At 34.8% G+C, this 23855-nt stretch overlaps 1 protein-coding gene across 3 annotated transcripts in view; it reads left to right on the forward strand.

Annotated features, from left to right (window-relative positions):
- The window catches only part of LOC132696788 (zinc finger protein ush), a 213301-nt gene that overhangs the window by 81020 nt on the left and 108426 nt on the right, over nt 1-23855 (forward strand). The window contains exon 1 of one of the 3 annotated variants that reach the window (XM_060661819.1): nt 20455-20533. The exons of the other annotated variants lie outside the window; for them this stretch is intronic. Within the exon in view, the coding sequence (XP_060517802.1) occupies nt 20506-20533 (28 nt within the window). The 5' untranslated portion in view covers nt 20455-20505. Of the gene's footprint in view, nt 1-20454; nt 20534-23855 lie in introns of those variants that run through there. 3 annotated transcript variants of the gene reach the window in all.

Consider the following 23855-nt stretch of genomic DNA (forward strand, 5'->3'; position numbering starts at 1 on the left):
AGCGGAGCGAGTGCTTAATAAACGAGTAAGATAGAGTTTACCGAAAGTATTGCATACTATACTTTTTCTACGACCGTCACGAAAAAATCCCAATTTAACAAATTGAGAATAATAAACCGTTCAAACAAAATATTTACTAGTTACCATTAAACCTATTCGTTTATCGTTCCGATCGGTTCTGCTATTCTTATATATTTTTAACTGTGTACCTTAGACAGAGCGAGAGGTATTTATTTGATATGTCATATAAACAACGGATTAAACACAATTTTAAAACGTTATGTTGTTAATTTAACTTTTACAATTGATCATTAAATAGTTTATTTAAGGAAAGAGACTGTGATTGAAAAAAAATCATCCAAGGATAGAGCTTTTAAGAGGATTAAATTTTTAAGATCGTATAGGCAAGAAAAAGCAGGTCCTAACCTTCAATTTTGTTTTGTTTGAGACATGGATATTTGAAAATGGCAAGATATTAATATACAAACTGTAAAAACTACTAAAGTATTTAAATTGCCTGATATATTGCATAACATTTTTATGTGTATTAGTTTTTTGGTACATTTTTGCATGATATGCCTGCCAGAATTAACAAACGGCAAAGTTCAAGGCGTGGAAAATATGTCCGAAAACATCAGATTACTCCCAAATCTGTGCGGGAAAATCCCGGAAATGTCCGAAGTGGCTCGGATCCGTGGGAAACGAAACTGATGTGGTAAAGTTACGCTTCCCGCATCGTTGTGTAATTAGGTATTATACAGACGGGAGTAGAAAAATAGTATATTATGCAACAAGTGTGGTAAACGGCATCTGAATCACGAGTTTATTTGACACTAGCGGAGCGAGTGTTTAATAAAGTTTACCGAACGTATTGCATTCTATACTTTTTCTACGGCCTTTGGTTTTTGGGTACATTTTCGCAAAACAACACTACATTCACTGACATGACCTTCAGAATTGACAAATGTCAAAATTCAAGGCGTGATAAATATCTCCGAAAACATGCGATTGCTGCCAAACCCGTGCTGTGAAATCCCGGAAATGTCCGAAGTGGCTCGGAAAGGGTGGTGAGCCTGCTTACTGCTACTTATCGTACTTTTTATTGACCATGCCAAACGGAATACAAAACGTCCGATTTGCATGCTCTAATACATCCTTTTCTGTTTTTGAATCAGTTTGTTCTCAATTTGTGGTGATTGATGGCAACCATTATGGATTATGAAAAAAGTGTTAGTGTTATTTCTTATACTCGTTTACCTCATTCGGAGATAGTAAAAGAAACAAGGAAAAAATATGATGGTCAAAGCAGTGACTTCTATAACGGAATCAGCACTCACATGGCAAACTTCTAAAAGATAAAAAATGCCAGACGACTCGCGCAATTATTTGCGAGTAGACGCTAGATCGTATTATGAACTGTTGAAATTGATAACACCATACATAAAGAAGCACGCTACATGGGAAAAGCCATTTTACCTGATGAAAGACTCATTCACAACTCTTAGATTTCTTGCCAGAGTAAGAAGCTATAAGGACTCCTAAGGACAACTAATGCCTTTTAATACGATAAAATTGTCTGCCTGTACGTTTTACGTTTTTATAGGCTTCATCTGTTCTGATTAGTTTCGGAAAATATGGTCTGTTCGTCAGTTTTCCGACTTGTTTCTCTATTAAATGCTGTGGTACGTACGTTTTGTTATTTACATGCTCCGTCTTACTTGATAGGACTTTTCCTATGGGAGAAAACGTACGATGATTCGTAGCGTATAAACCGAATTATTGCTGCAAACTTTATTCATGCCATAGTAGTAATTTCGTTTAATCAAGAATCGGATAATGGCTTAATCATCGATGGAGACCGCCTCAGTTGTTTTACAGAGAAGTCGTAATTTACCCTCTAGTATTATCTCTCAATTAATGTGCAATGTCTAATAGTGTCCATTCTAGAGGAAGAATGAGTAGCGTGGAAGTTTCATAAACGACATTTTGACCACCATTTTGTTTAGACATCAGCGTTTAATAAAGAAGTATAAAGAAGTATATTAACTGTATTTTTTCCACGCTATGCCAAAAACAACAATGTTTTGTAAAAAATCTACTAACAAAAGTAAAACGGGTCGAATATATTCACTGAGTGATGTGTGACATGATCATGAGAACTGACAAACATCAAAATACAATCGATACAATACAATACAATCGCACTCAAACCAGTTGTGGTTGTGGAATTGATCGGTCAATGTTTCTTGTGTCATTTGAACAGTCAATTGACCAAAATAATTTAAGAACTACAACGAAATTTATATTTATTTATATTGTACATTACATCGACATCGCGTTGTTCTGAGAACTGAATGGAGTGGATATTTTTATTGGGATTCCTCAAATTGCTAACTATTCGGGTATTTCTTGAAGATGGTTATCGGTAAATTTGACATTACAAACGCATAATTTTTTTTAAATACGCATTATTAAGAAGTGCTCTATTGTTGGTCAATGGAGTGGTCAATTAAGAACACAACACTACCAGTAACTAAAATATCGAAAACTCTAATTTTTTCAAGATAGTGTGTTATAAAGATGACGTTTCAAAGTAACCCCTTGCTCGTTTGATCCGTGCATAATTGGAGATATTTGGGTAGAGAGTACAAAAAAGCTATTGTAACCAAAAATTGGAATTGGAATTAATAAACGATTATCATTATTTTAAATTGTATAGTAAGTCCAAGACTGTCTAATCCAAATGGTGCAATAAATTGTATAATGGTAATACCCAAGCACGCTTAACAGGTACACACACAATTCGGATTCTATCCCATTCATAACCGACACCGTAGAGCATGCCAGTATCTCGACGACAGCTGATGGGACCATAAAGTGAATGTATGTCTGGCATCGCCATCCCTTTCTGCGTTAAATGCACCCCTTTTCTCCCGTCGTCGCCCCGCGTCGACTTGGTATCGCGCATTTGCACACCATTACCTGTCCGATGTTAGGCCCTGCGTTGATAACGGAGCGTTGTGGCTGTGATGCGACCTGTCTACTGCCTGTAGTTTATTTATCCCTCTCCCGAAATAAACAGTTCGGATTCAGATACGCCAAGATTTTTCAGAAAGGATTGGTTTTCGTAATAATTTGTATCTTTAGATCCTTATTTTATTCTTATTGTAACACAAATATTCTCGTAGAATATAGACAGGAAATACTAGTAGAATTAGCACGCATTTCAAGTTAATATCCCTAAATTAGGGTGAGTTTTTCTTCGTCCTTTAATTTTATTTAAATTTAATTCATTTCTGGCAAAAAAGAAAATAATATTATAGTTCTCGATGGTTAGTTGGTAACTTCCAAAATCATTGTTGAAACCATCTTGATTATCTTATAATTTGTATAGTTTTAAGAGATATATTTGTGCAGCCGGATTGATCGTTCTTATGGAGTTAGATGCCGATCAAATAATTTCTATTTTGTGATCCTTTTAAGATGAGCGAAAAATATCCATTTTGAACAAATTTAACTCCTTTGATACAAAGAACTTTGCATATTTGATAATATCGGTTCTCTATTTCCCTTGAGAGTAGAATACGTAGAGGGTACATATTTGGATTTGACGCATCTGCTAGAAACCTACCTTACTAGTATATTATGCAACAAGTGCGGTAAACCGTATTTGACTCAAGAGTTTATTTGACACGAGCGGAGCGAATGTTTAATAAACGAGCGAGTTAAAAAGTTTACCGAACTTGTTGCATACTATACTTTTTCTACGACCTTTAGGTTTTGGGTACATTTTCGCAAAACAACAAGAATACATTCTCTGACATAACCGTCAGAATATCTCCGAAGCCAACCGATTGCTCTCAAACCCGTGCGGTAAAATCCCGGAAATGTCCGAAGTGGCTCGGGTCCATCAGAAACGACACTTTCGCGGTAAAGTGACGCTTCCCGCAAAGTGTGTATTTGGTATTTTACAGACGGGAGTAGAAAAATAGTGTTCTTCGTGTCACTTAGTTCAAAATTCTACCTAATACCCAATTCAAGTTAACAAAATATTGTAACATTGTAATAATAGTAAACTGTATCACAAACTTTTAATGTTCATCTTCTTTATGACCAAAACAATTCCAACAAACTCGTCCTGTTTTCTTCAAGCGTCTTATTAAGTCGATTTTATAACGTCTGGGGATCCGGTGGTGATGTTATTTTTAATAAATGATGATTAATTTAACCAACACTTATTTTGGGATTGTAGACAGGTGGTACACAACGATCATGCAAAAATTAAAATTTTATCAACTCGAGTATCCAGTGCCGGAGGGCGTATATATTTTCTCGTCTCTGAATACATACGGACATTGCCGCATCGCTGCTATGATCGATGTTAAGTGTCTCGACATTACTCTAACGCTGGTGGATGTTATTCGACAAGAGTCTGGATACACGATGCCGATCAGATCGAATGATAACGCTCGAACACAACGTCTGACGGACATTGTAATACCCAAACGTTGCTGCTGGCGGATAAGAACCCTCTCTTTCTCTCCCATTCCCTATTTGCACGGTGGTCCCTTCAATGGGCTTGCCGCTGTTCAGTTTATATATTTCGCATCACCTAATACACAAGGCCAAATTTACTTACTCACTTATCAATACCAAATTTTTTTTGTATACCGGAGTGTCGATTTACCGAAAAAATGTAATGCAAGATACATCATCCTTTTTAAGGAAAGTCGTATCTTATATAAATTGTGCATATGCAGGGTACAAACTTTTTCATGGTCTGAGATTTTCTGATGTCTATTCTGTAATTCTCTCATGGTTTAGAACACGATAACGTTTGAAGTTTGTTTTACTACAAATGGATTCATAAAACTTGATAATTTAATTATTTGGTTCGGATTTAAATTACACGCACAACTTGGTTTGTGAACAGATTTATTATTTTGTTTTTTTCTTAAAGATCGTATTAAGGTATTCATTATTATTTAAATTATATTCTCTGTTTGATAGATGTTTCTCTCTTCTTTTTAGAGTTCTGATGAAGCCCAGCTTGACCTTCCATAGAAAATAGCAAGCTTAGAGGTTCAATGTCATTTCTTATTCTCTCATCCTTTTTAAAATTTCGAATGAAAAATTCTATATTAAGTATCATTACCGAAAATTAAGATAAATTTGCACACTATTTACAAATCTTCTGGATTCCTATTGCGTCGGCGTATTGATGAATCGAAGTTGCTGACTTTTAGCCAATCATCTTGTTGACTTCTTTAGAAGTGAACCAAAAAAAAAAAAAAATTGCATAAAATAGGCAATACGCATTTCTCACCGTTTAAATGATATTTTTTATTAGACTTTCTTTATTTCTAAGCCACCTTTGAGAAGTAAAACTATTATAAATTTTTTAAATGTTGGTATTTGCGTCTTTTATATATTTGTTTTCTTTGGTAAATTACTGCCACAATATGGCTTACTTCTTCGCGTTTCATTAGCTTTTACTGCTTTTCTAGAAATGTATTCTTAAGTTTGTTTGGCGTACAATCCTGTTGACTTCTTCAGAGGTTAACTAAAAAAAAAGGATTTTTTTATTAAACTTTTTTTTATTTCTAAGCCGCCTTTGATAAGTAAAATTATTATAAATTTTTTGAATGTTGGTATGTTCTTCTTTTATATATTGGTTTTCTTTGTTTTCAGAGGTTAACTGAAAAAAAAATCTGCATAAAACAGCCAATACGCATCTCTCGCCCTTTAAATGATATTTTTTTATTAAACTTTTTTTTTATTTCTAGGCCGCCTTTGATAAGTAAAATTATTATAAATTTTTTAAATGTTGGTATGTGCATCTTTTATATATTGGTTTGCTTGTGTAAATTACTATATGACTTACTTCTCGGCGTTTCATTGCTTTTTACTGCTTTTCTAGAAATTTATTCTTAAGTATGTTTGGCGTACAATTGTTTTAGTTTTTTTATTATAAATTCTTTAAACCAGCGTAATTTTGTAATAATATCAGAACGGATTCTCATGCAGAAAGAACGTAGTTTTTTACTGTACACAGTTTGCAACTTTGTAGTGTGAACGTTTATCTGTTTAAGCAAATGTCAAACAAATGGCTAAAATACTTGCGTCCTAATAAGTGAAAAATATGGTAAAAAAAAACTAAACAATCTATTAAAACTTTAAACGAAACGAAGTCGATATGAAATTAGAGTTTTGATTTCAAAATATGCGGTGCCAAACCGGAATGATAATAGTACGCCAAACCTACTTTATCAACGTCCATTACAAACAACTGAAAGATGTTTCGGTCCAGCCCACAGACTAAAGAACCCAACAAGTCCGCCCATTTTCAATTTATAACTTCTCCAACTACAAATGAGATACAATGGAGATAGTTGATCGGTAAAAATGCTAATCGACTAGTTAATAAATGAAAAGGGGCATGGCAATAACCCGTAATCGCGGCTGTATTTATACGTTTCGTATTTACAGTTTGACCTAATGGTTACCCAGGATTAATTCATTAGGAAAGTTATCGAGAGTACTATAATTAAAGATATATCAGGCTTATTTCTTTCGAAATTAGAGGGTGTGCTGGTTCGGGTATAACTCATCGATCGTGTTGTGTTGCCCGCGATGTTAACGAGGTTCGCAACGGAAAATTTGTTGTAACGAAGTAGGAAGTAAGCAAATATGGTAGGGACATACTTACATTCCCAGTATTGACCCTTAAACTAAGTAAATAAAGGAACCTGCTGGTACCTAACAGTTCATTTCCGCATTTATTTTGTAAGAAGAAGACGGTATAAAGAAGATACCGCATTAGAAGGAAATATAAATTGGAACTTTTTAAATGTTGTTTTTTTATCAAATTATCTTCAGTTGTATTTTTGCTTATGGACAACATGTTTAAGTTCGATATACGATGCCTTTGAGTTAACCCGGTGGTTGGGACAGTTTTAGAAATAGGACAAGCTAGAAAGTAAAATGTCGACTTACGTCTTGCTCCGTTCAAGACGGGATGGTTCGTAAATCAAAATTTCGAACCACTGATGGTACGCTAGGTGTGCCAGCTTCGTTGAACATACATTTATGTATTGTTGGTGGGAAATCTTAGTATAAACAAAATTGGAGTTTTGTAGCACTTGCATGACGGTTTCATGTCTAATTTCAGTACCAAAATCGACAGATATTGGTCATGCATCACTGCGATCAATATCTGAGCGGAAAAATGTTACCTGAAAGTCGGAAAAAGTATAGGAAATAAAAGAATATTGCATGAAGTTAAACAACATATATATATATATATATATATATATATATATATATATATATATATATATATATATATATATATATATATAATGTAGCAAATATTATGGGGGACAATGTAGTGTTTTTCTGAATTTTCTGTAACTATTCTATATTCTGTTGCGTTTACAGAATTTATTATTTAAGAAAAAAAATGTAAATATGTAAAATTTAATTAAAATTTTTAAAAGTAATGAACGGTTTCAATGAACCCTTTAGCACATAATTTTATAATTAGCCTGCAATATGGTTTATTTGCGAAATTTCCCTTTCCTTGGTACATGTAAGTGACACACTTCAATTAAGTATCCTCAAAAATTCTCCAAAAAATTTATTTTGAGTTTTGAAATTCCGTTTTTTTACTCCCTACTCTAAAAAAACTTAGTCATCAGCTTCGTTAAATATTGTTGCTAGTGATGGCGGGCGTTTCCAAAACTTTAGGATCCTAGTCAGGAATATTGTGGCAGTTCACTAGTCCTTCCTGAGTAAAAGCTTGATGTGACACCAGGTGCCAAGTACATGCTGGTCAGGAAGTGTGGACGTTAACAATTCGGATGCATACTTTGGAAGGTGCCAATCTCTAATTAAATCATTTAATTCGCTCTGGTTAAACAGTTCGGGCTCTTTGAAATCTGGTATAAAATCTGAGTCGTCTGGGTCCGAATTAGATTCCGACGATATGACGTTTTCTAGTTCTTTTGGGTCGGTAGGTATCGGTGCATCTGTTGCATGAGGAAATGGTGGACTAGCCGAGTTAAGATTGGGATACACAATTTGTTTCTTATTTTTTCTGTTGAATCCTTGAACATTACACGGACAACAATAACAATTATCACTGCGATTCCAAAACTTAAACATTTCTTCCTACCTTTTTGCTAGTTTCTTAAAGTTTCAAAGAAAATAATAAGCGTGGTATACATTTTTCACAAAAGAAGTTTGCATTTGCTTTACTGCGAGATAACTACCACAGATATTACAAAAGTCATTTGGATTGTTCACACAAGGCCTTCTTTCCATGTTTATACGTTCAAGAACACTAGAAATAAACAACGAAGACAACAGCCGCGAACACAATAGCTCGACGACCAATACAACCAAACTGCGCATAAGCTTAAGCTTAAGCATAAGTTTCAACACTGTATTGATGCTTCTGCGCCAGCTCTGTTGCTTTGGAGAGAAATCCAGTGTTGCCAAATCTCATTTAATTTCATAAAAATTATGCCTAACAATAAACAAACATATTAACGATATAGAGGGCTATAAAAAATGTCGTGACATAGCGAAAATATGGCGTTTTCAAACATCAAAATCACTGTAATCCGGGATTATGTATAGAATCTTATTGCCTCAATATTTGTAGTTTCCATCCAAAACGTCCAGTACAAGTCTTCCAGTACACAATTTCTGGCTCTTCGATAGTAACGCGCTAATATTGGTTGGAATATAAGTATTTCAGACACCCACTGGGAAATTGATTTTTATACGACGACGCGTTCAAAAACTTCCTTAGCCGCCGCCTTCGCATTCATCATTTTATCCTTCCTTACCGCCGACGCATCCTTATCAGTACCGGCCAAATTTTCATGTTTTGAAATCACCCGTGCGCGGATTGCGACAGGTCACAATCTATCAAGATTTCCCTTCAATACACCGTAACTTTCCCTTCAAGTGCAGTCAGTGTGATGACCGCGTTTCATCAAACATCAAGATTAATTCCTGCCACGGAATCGGCGCAAATTCGCAATTGTCTGCTGTGGCAGAAAGATAAGAAACCGTCCCGGTGCCGGACTTATACTTCATTGGACAATTGATGCGGATTTCTTTTTTAATATTCACGATCTTTTTTATGGTTGACACAAGCTCGTTAGCTTCATCCACAACTTAATATTTACAAACAAAAACGTCACCTTTTCGTTGATTTGTAAAGGGGGTGCTGTTTCGAACGTTTTTTCAGTAACGTTCTGATTTCTCGCAGCATTTAAAATCAGTTTTTCTCTACCGTATTCATTTCATTCTTCATTCAAATTCATTTCAATTATTCTAAGAAAGACAAAAATTTTGTATTACTTATCGTTATAGCATACAATGCGGCAGTGAATAATTATAATTAATTTGTAATAAGCCGGAATATTGAAAAATACAAAATAAGATCAGATAACGTAGGAATGAAAAGGTCTGAAACATTTTTGGAAATAATATAGGTATTGCTGTGGATGGTAGGTCGTTGCTCATATTCATTAAAAAAAACTTCAAAAGGCAGTTCTGCTTATTAGGAATTCGGTTAAAATTGCTAAATGCATTTCGCAAATATTGTTTCGAATTTTGTTGTGGCTAAATTAGGATATTATTGACATTGAAAAATACAAAATAAATCATATTAATAATATAGTGAAAATGTTTCAAACGTTTTCAGAAACAGTATGGGTATTGTGATGGAGATCATAACGTTACTGACGTGAATTAAAAAATTAGGCAATTTTGTATATAAAAAATAGCATTAAAACTGCAAAGCAAAGTTCGTGGACAACAAATTTCGCACAAAAAGGTTTATTCATATTTAGAATCTCGTTTTCAGCATATCTTTCGGAAATTGGCTGGAAGTGGTCTTGAAAAACATCAGCTATCATGGCTTCGTGATAGTCTAGAGTCTGTTTTGACTAGACAAATCCATTTTCGTTGAGATTGTATGTAATTATATTATTCTTGTATCTTTTCCTGAGGGTGCTTTCATTCCAGTGAACCACCATGAAGGCTTGCCTCGCGCTATTACCAGCGGTAAATCCTTTTTTAAAGAAAATTCAATTCAAATCAAACTTGCTGACGTTTCGTCAGTCATCTGTTATTTGGCATCATGGTCAAGAATCCCTCCGCGATTTTCTTAGCCATTTAAATTCGATACTGCCTAACATGCACTTTACTCACACAGGCCGATACCTTAATGCATTGTCATATCACCATTCGGACCAAAAATTGTCGATTATCAACTCTCCGGTTTACAGAGCCTTAAAACTATCTCAACCCAAGTCAAGAATTAAAACACCCTACATTTGCTTTTCTCTCTAATAGTTTCCACTTTTGCGATATTACGCGTTCCGTTAAAAATACACTTCACCACAACATTCGAAAAACAATGAGTCTGAAAGCAACTCCACATTCCACTGTTGTCGTTCCTTATATTCAAAATAACGTTAAAACTAGATTTACCACTTGTATAAAATTCTCTCAACATCTTCGATCCGTCAAATACAAACTTCCGTTTGACATATCAGGAGTTTACAGTTTACTTATGTGGTGGAGAGACAGGACGAAAAATATCCTAGACTCAAGGAACATGAAAAATCATACATCACATCTTATTCGATAAACTAAAATTTTTGCAACTAATCAATTCTTCTACCAAAGAGAAATATGAGAATCTATAGAAATCTATAAACAACCAAACGAGCTTAAACGCAATTCAGGTTCACCAACATGGGAAGATTTGTAAGTGGTAAATCCTTCAATTACCCAAGTTTCGTCCAGATAATAGATATTTCTGTTTTTCCATCGAAACTGTCTAATTGCTCCCAAATGTCGTCGTCGCCAGCAGATAATTTCGTCTTTCTTCTTTCTTGTACCTGAAATTCGTTTCCTTCAAAGTTTTCCACAATGTCTTACCCGCACCTTTTCCTCATTATATTGTCCAAAATAGATATTTCCTTTTTTTTTAAGACGGGTGTATTTTTCTTCTGATTATCTATATGGTTGACTATCCAACTACTCCAGTCATATTCGATTGAATACATTACAACTATTTCTGCAATTATTTTTGCAATTCCGAATGTTGACTTTTAACCTCTCAGCAAGAAAGTGAGCTAGCCATTTTCAAGTACGAACTTCGGCAACAACTACCGTCAAGTAACTGTAGTTCTAATTAAGAAAAAAGTTTTACAGTTCAATAATGATTTATAAGTTTCTAGCATTAAGAAAAAGAGCATAATAACGAATTGTGTCATAAAATGGACCAATATTTAATACGTTTAAATTTTAAGGCATTGTGATGTTTTTGTTGGCTACGTAACTTTTATTTTATTTGTTTTGTCAGGGTATCGCGCAGTAGTTTAATACGTTTGGTTGTACTAACACTTGTTGGTTTGCACTTTGCAATTCCCAATGAACTTTTCTGTTAATCGTTTTATTCCTGTTTTTTGACCTAGAAATGTCCTAAATAAAATGAAACGGGCGAACAAACGTATCACATTAGGTACTAATGAGGTATTTCTTTCGTTTGCTTGAAGGTGGTAGATGATGATCCAGTAATTAATTAACATATTGTATTGTATTGTATTTACTACCCGTTATGAAATGTAGACTGCATCTACACATGTATTGAAAGTGCGTCAATCTCTTGGAAGGCATTTCTTTAGCAAATCTTTTGGCTTCTAAACCACTATTATATTGGAAGGATGCAATTAAGCAGAAAAAATATTTTTCAAAGAAACTTCCACGATGCTTTTTACAAAACTTCTGGATTTCTTCTGCGTCGGTTTTTGCTTAGTCGAAATTGCTTACGTTTCGCCAATCATCCTGTTGGCTTCTTTAGAGCTTGACTGAATCTGTGAAACTGAAACAGTTTCAGTCAAGTTCTGAAGAAGCCAACAGGATGATTGACGAAACATCAGCAATTTCGATTAAGCAAAAAGCGGCGCAGGAGGAATCCAGAAGTTTTGTAAAAAGCAGAAAAAAAAACTTTGTACGTACGTTGTACACAACGGGTTCACCGGGTTCCTATTTATACCTGCCTCGTACATAAAATATACCGGCAGCTTTTAGCAACTATTTATGGGAAATGATTCGTGGCCTAGATGGTGACGTGACAATTTCGCTTTAACGCGCTTTTCTGGGTATACCCGTCGATAAGATTTAAATAAATTGTATGTTCCGTCGTTGTAAGGCACGTTCGGGTACAAAACAAATATTTATTGCGAACTTGGAATTAGTTTACTAATAACCGGTTGAGCTGGTGTAGTCCTTCTCCAAGTTGTTCTGGGACTTTTGAACCGATTAGGGTTACATAAGTATTTTCTTACCAATCGAATATGGAAGGCAATCATTATAACGCATATCCATTAATACCCTTTCAGTTCCCCCGATCCTTATCGCGAACAGGAGAGTGAATTGGAACAGATAACGTTCCCTACGATTCGTCATTTTCGGACCCGACATCGTCACAGGACGATAACTGTGGCAACGTCGCCGCAAACAGTACGAATATTCCATCGCGAGTATCGCACTTTGCCTTATCGGCAACCGGCCAGATCTGTTATCCACGTCGAACACAACAATGCCATTGGGGAGTGATAGAAGCGAATGCGGGGTCTTGGGACCATGTCGAATCAGACGATTACGAAAACTTGATTTTCGTGGAAACCCAATTGGGGAATAGACATTCATTTGATTAATCCCATTCAAATTCACAAAAATAGATACAGGGCACATTGCTGCGAGTTTTTTTTTACGTCCTCTTAAAAGTTTTTTTATAGGAGCACAAAACTTGTGATAATTTAAGCGGAAAACCACGAAAAATTAACCCAAATGGTTAAGAAGTTAAGAAAGTTCCAAATCAGTATAAGGAAAATTTCAAAATACGAATTTATGGTATGCCGTTTTGTGGGTCAAGTTTGGATGAGTTTCTTTCTTGCATGCAACGGCATTTGACTCACGGGTTTATTTGGCGGAACGCAGCTGAGTGACTTAAAAAGTTTACCGAACGTGTTGCATACTATACTTTTCCTGCGAACGTTAGTTTTTGAAAATATCTCCGAAAACATCCGATTGCTCCCAAATAGAAAATATTTTTTAATAGATAAAGCAAAACTATGTTAGATAATATAGTTGCCGTAAATTGCGTAAAAATCGATACACATTTTAAGGGGCTACCACATTTTCGTGAAGAAGGCAATGATCTTCCAAAACACATCACTCACCACCTGCATATCGCGTCATTTTTTTAACACCGTTCTCCACAACTGGAAACTGTCTGACGAATCCTGAGCCGCCATGTTGTATGGTTATCTTATTGGTGAAAAGCGAGATTTGAAATGGTACGTGTTATTCGTTGTTTCTTTATCGAGTAGCTATTTGGTCCTCCCATATAGAAATGTAGAGGCCATACCTCTGCAAATAATACAGGAACTTAAGAAGCAGAAAAAAATTGAGATGGTCCATGCGCCATCAATAAGTTTAGGTGCCGCCGATGTTCTGGAAAAACGAGTTAAATGTGTGGAAATCGTTGATTACAAAGAAAATGGCTCAAATTCCACAATAGTGGATGAAATGTAGAGGCATGCGCAGAAAATCATTACTTTCTGTACGACAATATCACTGCCGCCTGCGACGCATTAATTTTTGGCGTAGTATGGCCACTATATTATTTGAGAACCATATGGGTCTTCCTAACTAGGCTTAAGGGGATTGCAAGGTTTTTTCATATTACTGATAATCATCATCTTTGAATATGACTGAATAATAATCAGTCAAGTCAGGTGTAGTTCGAGAAAAACATCCATCTGCATTCTATAACAGAATTTTTTCGTTTTCCGATAATAATAATTCCAGTGATACCAATGAGAGCAAGGTTATTTTCTTCTCCTTATTTTAAGATAACTAATTAATTGTGGGTAAATTCTCCCGTTGAGACGACAACTTAAACTCTATCGTGAGCGTTTCCTTAGTCTTTTTTATACTTTAGTCGCGGATTGGAAGCGATCGGTTGTTTTGGTAGATCCAAAGCTGGCCGTGGAAGAAGTATAGTGTACAACACGTTGATAAACTTCTTCTGTCACTTGTTTAAAAAAAATTGTTACTTAATATACCATCTTGCCATTACTTTTCGACGACTGCTTTGTGTCAAAACTCAGATCCATTTCAATTAGAATTAAGTGTGCTAAAAACTAACTCCATAAACCTCTAAAGCAACCAAGATTGCTTGCATAAAATTGTCAAAGTTCAATTTTTTTTTCAATGTAAAATTTCAAAAAAATATAGAGAGGAAATATTTTAAAATTCTAATTATAGTATTAAGTATTCACTAAACTAAACTTAACTTTTATTATTTTTTTGTGAACCTCAAAAATTTGACAGCTAGCGTAGCTTGTAGAAAATCATTGATGTTATCGAGATTTGGGCAATTTGGATTGGGTATGGAGAACCTTCGCCGCTACTGATTTGTTTTCCAATAATTTTTAGTTCGTAATCAGTTCGACTGCACGTTATCAGCACCGCAGGGTCAGGTCAGTCGCCGGGACGGTTACCGATCCAGATAACGTGAAATTAAAGATCGGAAGATAAAGGTCGTAATTTGTTTTTCGCCGTCGATTTATTTTTAGTTGCGGGAACAAAATACGAACTGTCGCTGTATGTTGAATAGGATCGACGTAGTTTTGATATTATTCCGCGTCATATTAACATACACACGCAATTTAACACATTTCCTCACGTAAAAATTACAAGGTTCCGGTCAACTACTAGAACAATAAATATTACAATGAAGGCTGCAGAAATTATGCAAATGAAATTATTCTCCCCATTATCGTATTGCAAATTATTTTTATCTAATCCAAACTTCGTATTTAAGGTTGGGATTTTTAAAAATTATTTATTGTTGGAATTTTTTCCATATTCTATCAATTCATCTGTTTATTGTGAATTTCATATTCGTTTATTCAACTTTCCGGCAATACCAGTGGTCACGTGATATAAGTCAAAATCGATATTCAGATTATCAGACACGCATTTTATCACTTTTTATAATAAAAATGTTTTACCATATGTTGATAATTCTTTAACGTTCACTGTATATACTTTAACATAACAATATCATAAAACCACAGAAAAAGGAGTTAATTCATTATTTATGTTAAATTGCTGCTTGATGTGCTTTCATTTTAAATTCCAATTTAGTTCCGGTTTCTGCATGTTCATAATTTTCTTCTTTTTTTACTTTCTTCTTATTTCCTATTGTATACTTATTCTCATCAACTTCTGAACTTTCTTTCTTTGTTTTTCAGATTTTCTGCCATCACTCTCTCACTTCTCTCTATTCCGTAGTTTGTTTAATCGAAAACTGCATTCCTCCAATAAAAGCGAAAAAACTGAGAACGCCGCCCAACCAGTGCGTCAGAAATTTTGTCAATAGAATTTTTAAAATTTTTCGACTTTTGCCTCTCGAAATTATGCCATGCCATGAAAGTTCAATTTTGATATGTAGGTAAGTGAACAAGTGGGTATTTTGCTTACGTTTGTGATTATTTTGTGCTTATCATACAATATTCATGGACATAGGTAACTTATGATGTCAAAAAATTCTGCACGAAGAGCAAAAAATGGCCGCTAACTTATACCAAGCAGACAATGAAGGTCAATTGGGTAGAGTGGATTAATATTTTGAACAGTACTTTAGAATATCCATTTAAAGAATGGATAATGTTAGAAAAAGTCAGCTTATAACCTGAGATCCTCAGATTAATAAATACGAATGCCAAGCTAGTATTTAGAGAATAAGAAAATTTCAGGGGACATAGGTGAAAGGGTTCCATTACAACCAATAATTAATTAAATTATCAAATCGAATTATCACCAGTTTATTATCCTTCAGAATGTTTCAACCTTTCACCTTTTTACCTTTTAGAAATTAGTATAAATTTTTTAGTTTTTTATTCTATCTCTAAATAGATCAATATCCCATAAGATAATTTTTCTACTCCCGGCTGTAAAATACCTAATTACACACCAATCTAGGATGCGGGAAGCGGCACTTTACCACTCAGTTTCATTTCCCACCGATCCGAGCCACTTCGGACATTTCCGGGTTTGGGAACAATCGGATATTTCCGGAGATATTTCTCACGCCTCGAATTTTGACGTTTATCAATTGTGTTGGTCATGTCAGTGAATGTATTCGTGTTGTTTTGCGAAAATGAACCCAAAAACTAACGGTTGTAGAATAAGTATAGTGTGCAACACGTTCGGTAAACTTTTTAAGGTACTCGTTTATTAAATACTCGCTCCGCTCGTGACAAATAAACTCCTGAGTCAAATGCCGTTTACCGCACTTGTTGCATAATATACTATTTTGAAAATTTCATCTGTGACTGAAAAATATGCCTGTGCTGCGTTTCAAAAAATTAATTTTGGTACAACTTGAACTGTAAAAGTTACAATAGGTATTGACCAAAACATTTCAACGCCATTTGCAACGTGCTCTCCGCAACTATACATCGTATTAATTTAGGAAATGCTACGAGATCTAAAAGATAACTCAAAATCTCCGATCATTAAAAATCGAATCGTTTTTTCCAAACTTCGGAAAATGATTCGGAAAAATTTAATAATTTCGTTTTCGAGTTTCTTTTTGTTTGTTCTTTTCAAAAGTTAGGAAAAACCTACACATTTTGTGTGTTTTTAATTCTAAATTACAAAGACATAACATTTTTTTCATATATATCGATCATTTAGAACCAGAACTTGCTGCTTCTAGTCTTAGAAAGGAAGATCGTTCGCATCAGCTGATTATAAGCACCCACTGCTTCTGAAAATGTTAGTAGTCCTCCTCCCCAACAGTCTCGCGGTAGGAAAAAGGAGAGACTAAATGCTGAAAATTATCGACTTTTTTGTTTTTCTGTTGCCCTTTGATTTAGTGAGATAGTCAACTTATCTGGCTGGATGTTCAAATACCGTATGAAAAATGAAAAAGTTACTGAAATTGCACAATTGATTATTTTTACAATAACACATCATATTAAGGCATACAAAGGAGGCACTCGCAAGCCAAATAATTGTTATGACGCTATTCTCTGAAACGAATATTTTGATTGATGAAATGAAATGAAGTTAATAGTAATTGCCTAACATGGCAAAACATCTAATTGTTTGACATTTGTTTTATATAGCTTTAGTTGTGCTGAAAAAGTTCAAGTTGTTAAAAAAAACTTAAGGACCAACGTCCACGCGAAAAAGTCGATTGTAACGTCACGGAAGATGTTCAAATTGAAAGCAAGATAGCCGTCCCTATCAGGCTGCTGGTACCTCCACGCTTTTCCGTGCTAGCGATTTATCCCAGGCGGATTATAAGACACGAAAAGTCGGCGAATATCGCAGAACGTGGTTAGATGGCGTCTAAACTCTAATGATGCAGGCAGCAAATAAGTAGGGTTAACCTTGGTCCTACACAGTGTGATATAGATTATATACCCTGAAGTATTCTTAAAAATAGTTTTGTTTATAGATTTGATTTGGTTTTTGTTTATAGCTCTGCACTTTTGCTAGTACTGTCGAAATACTAAACTTTTGCTATAAGAGCCAAGTTGTTGATGGTTATCGTTATTAATTTTGACATTTTTTTTTAAATCGGACTTAAATAGAAATATTGTGTTGTGATATGATCCGTTTGCTCGTTGAACTACGACTGGAATCCTGCATCCGACTGGAATCCTCCATCCGACTGGAATCCTGCAGCCGTTTCGCCAAAATCTCACTTGACATCTTCAATCGCGCTCCGAAAACACTTCGAACACTATATATATATAGCTTTGTATCACGAATCTCCATCAATTAAAACTGTTTATTATGAGATAATATGTCGGACTCGTTTATCTCAATTTATCCGGGTTTAAACTTTTAGTTTCTACAGGCCCGTAAGCTGAAATATCTCTAAATATTTATGATATTCAAAATTTAATTTGATCGAAAAGATGTTTTTCCGGCAATATAACTTACTAATTTTGTACATATTGATTTATTAGGAATCGTATTTCCCAATATAGGTTTTAAAATAGATGTTCACAGGTTAACGCTGTTAAAGTGGTGGGATTAAAAATATGGTTTAGATGGGCAGCATTTGGTGATCCAAGTGTTGTTTAAGGAGAAAATATGTATTAATTAAAATAAAAAATAAAATTATTTCTACCTCATCGCTAAGGAGCCATGGGATGTTTTTTTTTGTTCCGAGATCTTAAACGTGCTGTTACGTACTGTATATCCCGAATTCATTTTCCCGTATATAACTTGAATCTTAAAAAGGTACACAAAGTAAATTGATACCTTGTTTATAATTTTTTTATAAAAAATTTAATGACGAAACTAATATTGGAATATTTCTACAACTTTTGAAGTTGCAAGATAAATTAATTCACTTTTGACGGTATCCTGTATATTTTCAGGTTTTATGTAGAATACATTGACTTGCAAATTTTTTTCCACTCTCTGCTCTTCGATATATAGTTATCAGGATGATAATTGATTATAACGTTCAGGCGTACGTAAGGTTGCACTTTGAAATATCAGTTCAGTTTTGATGGTGTAGAAAAGCTATAGTATGCAACACTTTTATAAGCTTATTCTGACTAAAGTATCGTTTATAAAACTTACTAACAAATATACTATTTCCATTGTGTACTATTCATAAATGTGGATAGATACAAACATCAGAAAGTTCTTTATAATATGACTATTAACATTTTTAGTGAGCTTGTTGTTCACCTGAGTATATTGTTCTAATGATTAGATTAATATTGGTACCGTCATCATCGCATGATTGTCAAGTTGCAAAAATCGTTATTGGAAAAGTTGGTATTTACGAATTTATTTATTCTTAAATTATAAATATTTCTCTGAAAGGTCAAGTTACTTCGTAATTGAAAATAATTGTTTTAGCGATATAAATGCTGCAGAATGAACATTTAAAGGTATCGTTTCAAATCGCCGAATACCGATCTGAGTTTAAAATATTTCGGAATTAGTTACTTTCTATATTTAGGTGGCTTATCGCGATGGCTTCGTGATTTATCTTAAAAAATTTTGCGTGTTCGAAAGAGCACTCGACAGCCTTGTGATCACGATTGCCGACTAATGGACCGTATCGGACCATTTTTAAATTATTGTTCCCGAGATTTTGCGGGCTAATATCGCAGATTACAATGTCGGCTGATAATTGAGTCCGAAGTTTGACTTAAACGGATATACCGTACACGGAAAATATTATCGGTCAGTATGCGACAAAGTTAAAGGAATTGAATCGAGAAGGTTGTAATATATTAGAATGAGATAGCCATATTTTACCTGCCGCCATGCCGGAGATCACGTCACCACTAGTCAACAACACGAGTGACGCGGTCAAGTTGGCGTGACTTGATTTCTGTCTACATTAGTAATATAGGTTTTACAAATTAATAAATAATCACATATTAATCAGCTAAATAACACTGACGCATTTGGCAAAAGAAACATAACCTAATTTGTTTTTTCCCTTTTATTATTTTCGATTCCGCGTGGTATACGCCCATGTCGGGCAATCTCGCACGTTCGGCATTACTCCAGTCTCTTTTTTTGGTTCCCCTTTTTAACTTTTTAAATTATTGTTTTAGATGCTTCGTATTTACCTGAGAAAGAACGAGCAGAAGTACAGTTTAGAAGATCTTAAAAATAAGCTCCGTCACTGGGCAAAGCTGCATATATGTGCAAAATATGAAGTCGATTGCTCCAAACTTCGAACACTTATCGTGTTTCATAGCAAGGTCCAAAAAACAGTCGAAAATCGCGAAAAAAAGATGGATACCGGCGTCGGATCAGGACCATTTCTTATAAGGTTATGTGCCTCCTGGAGGGTTAAAAGAGAGGCAAATTTCAATTTTGTAGCTCCAACGGTTCGAAAGTTATTCAGGAAAAATCAAAAGATGTGAACGGAGAACGAACAGACTAAAAAAAATTTTTTTTTCGACGGTAATCATTTCTGTACCAACGGCGATCCCATAGGACGAGATATAAACTTTTCATACGAGCGCAGATACTTTTGAAAAATTCGATTTTATCGATTTTCGAAAGTAACAAGCTTGTATGAAGGTAATTAAAGTAAAATGTTGTTTCTGTTACCTGTTCGCCCTTTGCAGCCACTCAACGTATTGACGACTTCAACAGGTGCTTTTCATCGACACCCCCACCCCATTAACGAGGAATCGTAAACACGCGGAGCGGGCGACCCTTCGAAGGGCGAAACGGCATCGGGGTTGTCAAAATGCCCGAAACACATCAGGAGAGTCCCAGTTGAACCGTAGCGTATATAAGTTCCGTGCTCGAATTATGAATACAGCAACTGAAAAGTGCACCGCATTTTGTGAATCAGTGTGTTTTAAATATAGTTTGTAACAATTTTGGTGCAGGTAGATGTGTCTACCGATAACATTTAATATGGGTAAGTAAAATTGCTTTCAAAAACAACTGTTAAATTATCCACATATTTTTTTAATTATTCTGAATAGCAAACCGACAGAAAATTTATGATTACTAAATAAGTCGATTTCTCTGATCGATTGATGACCGGATTGTTCAGATAACCAAAGTTACCTTCATTGTTAAAAAAATGTATTATTTCTAGATCTCCCATCATGACGTTCATCTAAACTGAAACAAATAACCTATTTATTTTTATCTATTAATGACGGGATTGTGTTAAAATATGTTAATGTAAGCCCTTTCGCATATTTTTATCTACTATACCTTTTTATAATTAAAATTGAGGCATTTTGTTTGCAGCAGAGATTTTCTATTGTCGCTAACGTCCTCGTAGTGAATAAACAATTTTCACGGAAAATAGGTACGATCATGTGTTACGGTCTCCTTATCAATAACCGAACGTACTTATGTCATTGCATTTAAATGTCGTTTCTGCATAGACAATTTGGGAAAACATATTTAATAAAATGTTTCCTACATATAGCCTCAAAAAAACAAGTTTGAAAATATTACCCATTTCATCCTCTGCGGTCTATGTTCATTTTTTTTTTGCTTAATAACGTTGAATGCATTATAATTTTGGTTAGTCCTACCTTTTTTTGCGAAATTTCTACTTTTATTTCGTCACTTTTCATTTTCGTTAGTTATAGGCTGCATCCGATATACGTGCCAAAAAGCCCCCACCACACGCCGTCCTGTTTAATTTAATCAAACTGCGAAGGTCCTTAAATTCGGCTTTATCTTTTTGGGCCGCTGCTCTTCCGTATTACTTCTTCTCATACATATACTCCTCTCTCACACACATCCTCAACCCCTTTTGTGCCGTGGTAAATTACATTTTAACTTATTCCGGACACGAGATAGAACTCCGTGGAACAAGGGTTGCGGGGCCAAATGACGTGTAAGGCGAACGGCCAGAATTTTAAGCGGCGTGGAATCCACTCCGCTGACCATTTATCGTGGCTGAAAAGTGAAAATGGGCTCCTGTTTGCGATGACAAGGACTTCATATTTATTCATTAAAACGACGACGACGGGGTGTGCTAATCGAGATTGCCGTGTCCATTTTTCTTGGGCCGATGAGGCGACAGTAATTTTGTGACGGGGAGATTAAACTAAACCGATGTTCCAGATCAGCCCGGAAATTCAAAAACCCGTATGCGACTACACAAAATCCTAATTTATATTCTTATATCATTGTGCGCTCCCCTATCTATATTTATTTTCGTTAACGTTTTCGTATTTTGCGTCTACTGCTGTTTCTACATATCGGTACGTGAGTAAACAAATGTGAAATGTTAAACTTGAAAACAATACAAGTTTTCTTTTTAGGTTATGTTTAGTTAATCTCTAGCGTTTTTTAAGCTTGTTTTAACGCGGTCTGTTGCCAGATCGTGAAATTTATAATAATATTATTGAGATTTTCCTTTATTCTATGTCGTCCAATATTAAATTAGTATAATTTAAAAAAAATACATTTAAAGTTGTCAGTATAAGTTTTCGAAGTAAACATACATTGTATATAACAAGCAGTTTACGCCTACACAAACAATCTAAAATTCAGAGATCATGTAGCTCTCAAAGTTGCATTGAACAGAATCTTTATAATTATAATAGCTTTCTTCTATTAAAATGTGTTTCTTTAAATTCCATCGGGGGACAGTTGGTTTTAAGAATTGCCGGTATTTTGTTATACAATTTAATACCCATGAAGTTATTGGACGATTGCGTTTTGTTTACACGAAGATAGGGAATGCACAGATCATACACGTGAAAGTCGGAATTCTTTATTGTTTTATTTTGTTATTTTTGCTGTATTATTGATTATTACCATGTATGTCCAATTTTTAAAAACGAGTATCAAATTCGGAAGACTCGGAGGCGTTTTAAACCTCTCTCAGAGGCGACTTTTTATGTTACCTCGTACAGCTTTGTTAAGAAATAATGTGACATTTAGCGTGGAAACCGTGTGTGTTACAGTAGTTGTACAAGTTACACATAGTGCATCAGCAGGTAATACAGTTCCTTCGTGCGAGATTATGGATGGGTTACGTACAATCTGCATCAGAGGAATTAAATTTATATCGCTGTTCCCAAGTTACTGGGTGTCTGTGAAGTTTTAGAGCAAGGTTCCCCGACTTATGAGTCCGCCTAATATAATTATTATTTACGCAGAAAATATAATATTATTTCTATATCACAAATGTGGTAATTAAAAAAATATGAAAAATATAATGTTATAAACATATATTCATATAGAAAATTTGTTTATATGTATTGCAATTTTCGCTATTTTAAAATGAAATGAAAAAATACGATCAAGCTAGCATTTTCCGCATATTTGGCGGACTATTTCAAAAAATAGTAAATGTATTCTCAAAAGGACAGGCAGTTTGCACTGGACACAACTTGTAATTAAAGCTAACAAATGGATTTCGTAAAAAAGCGTCTTATTCGTTTTTGCGGTCGATAGAATTTTTCCTTCCGTGCTGTCTGTCCCGCGTCGAGGAAATCTGGCATCGAGGCTTTTACGTAGCGACTCACAGTGACGCGGCAATGTTGTACGAAGATTCGGTGAGATAAGATCGTTCCAAGCCGATAAAAGCGCGACGAGATGGGAAGATATCGCGAAATGCGATGCGATAAGATCGTCGTAACTCGTTGTGCCTGGATCCAGGTGATCGGAAAAGATCGGATCAGTAAATCAACTTTGGGTAAACGCGTAGAGGTAGTTGGGATGGATTAGGAGGGATTATAATAGAAAGCAATTTAACCCCCCGACAATCTCAATGAATTAAATTCGTTTTTTTTTTTGTTTTGAAACATTATTATGTTTGTTATTAATTCATTTATTACATCTAATTAATTCACCCAAGAGTTAAAAAATGTGGCAATGAAAAAATATATCTACTATATTAAAAGGCGCCTTTGTTTATAAGAAAATCTGTTCTATTTCGTAAAGTCTATTCCATCACATCCGCCCAACCTTCTATTTTTATGGAATATTTTGATAATACCCTTTTTTGGAGCAGTGGTGTAGTTATTTCTTATGTCTAGCGTTAGTTCTAGCGAAGCAGATATTTATTTGAAGGTTTGTTTTTTATTTGTGTTTGTAAGTATTTATAGTATTTAGGGTTTATTCAAACGCATAATCGCATAATATTCTATATCTCTCAGCGAACCTTTTTCTTAAAATATTAGAATGTTTATGATATTTTACTGATAGAAGCAATTGTGCCAAAACGAATATTTAAAGCTTTGTCATGTATCATGTTTCAAGGT

The sequence above is a fragment of the Cylas formicarius genome, unplaced genomic scaffold, assembly GCF_029955315.1.
Source record: "Cylas formicarius isolate icCylForm1 unplaced genomic scaffold, icCylForm1.1 PGA_scaffold_1__22_contigs__length_36826433, whole genome shotgun sequence".
Lineage (NCBI taxonomy): Eukaryota > Metazoa > Arthropoda > Insecta > Coleoptera > Brentidae > Cylas > Cylas formicarius.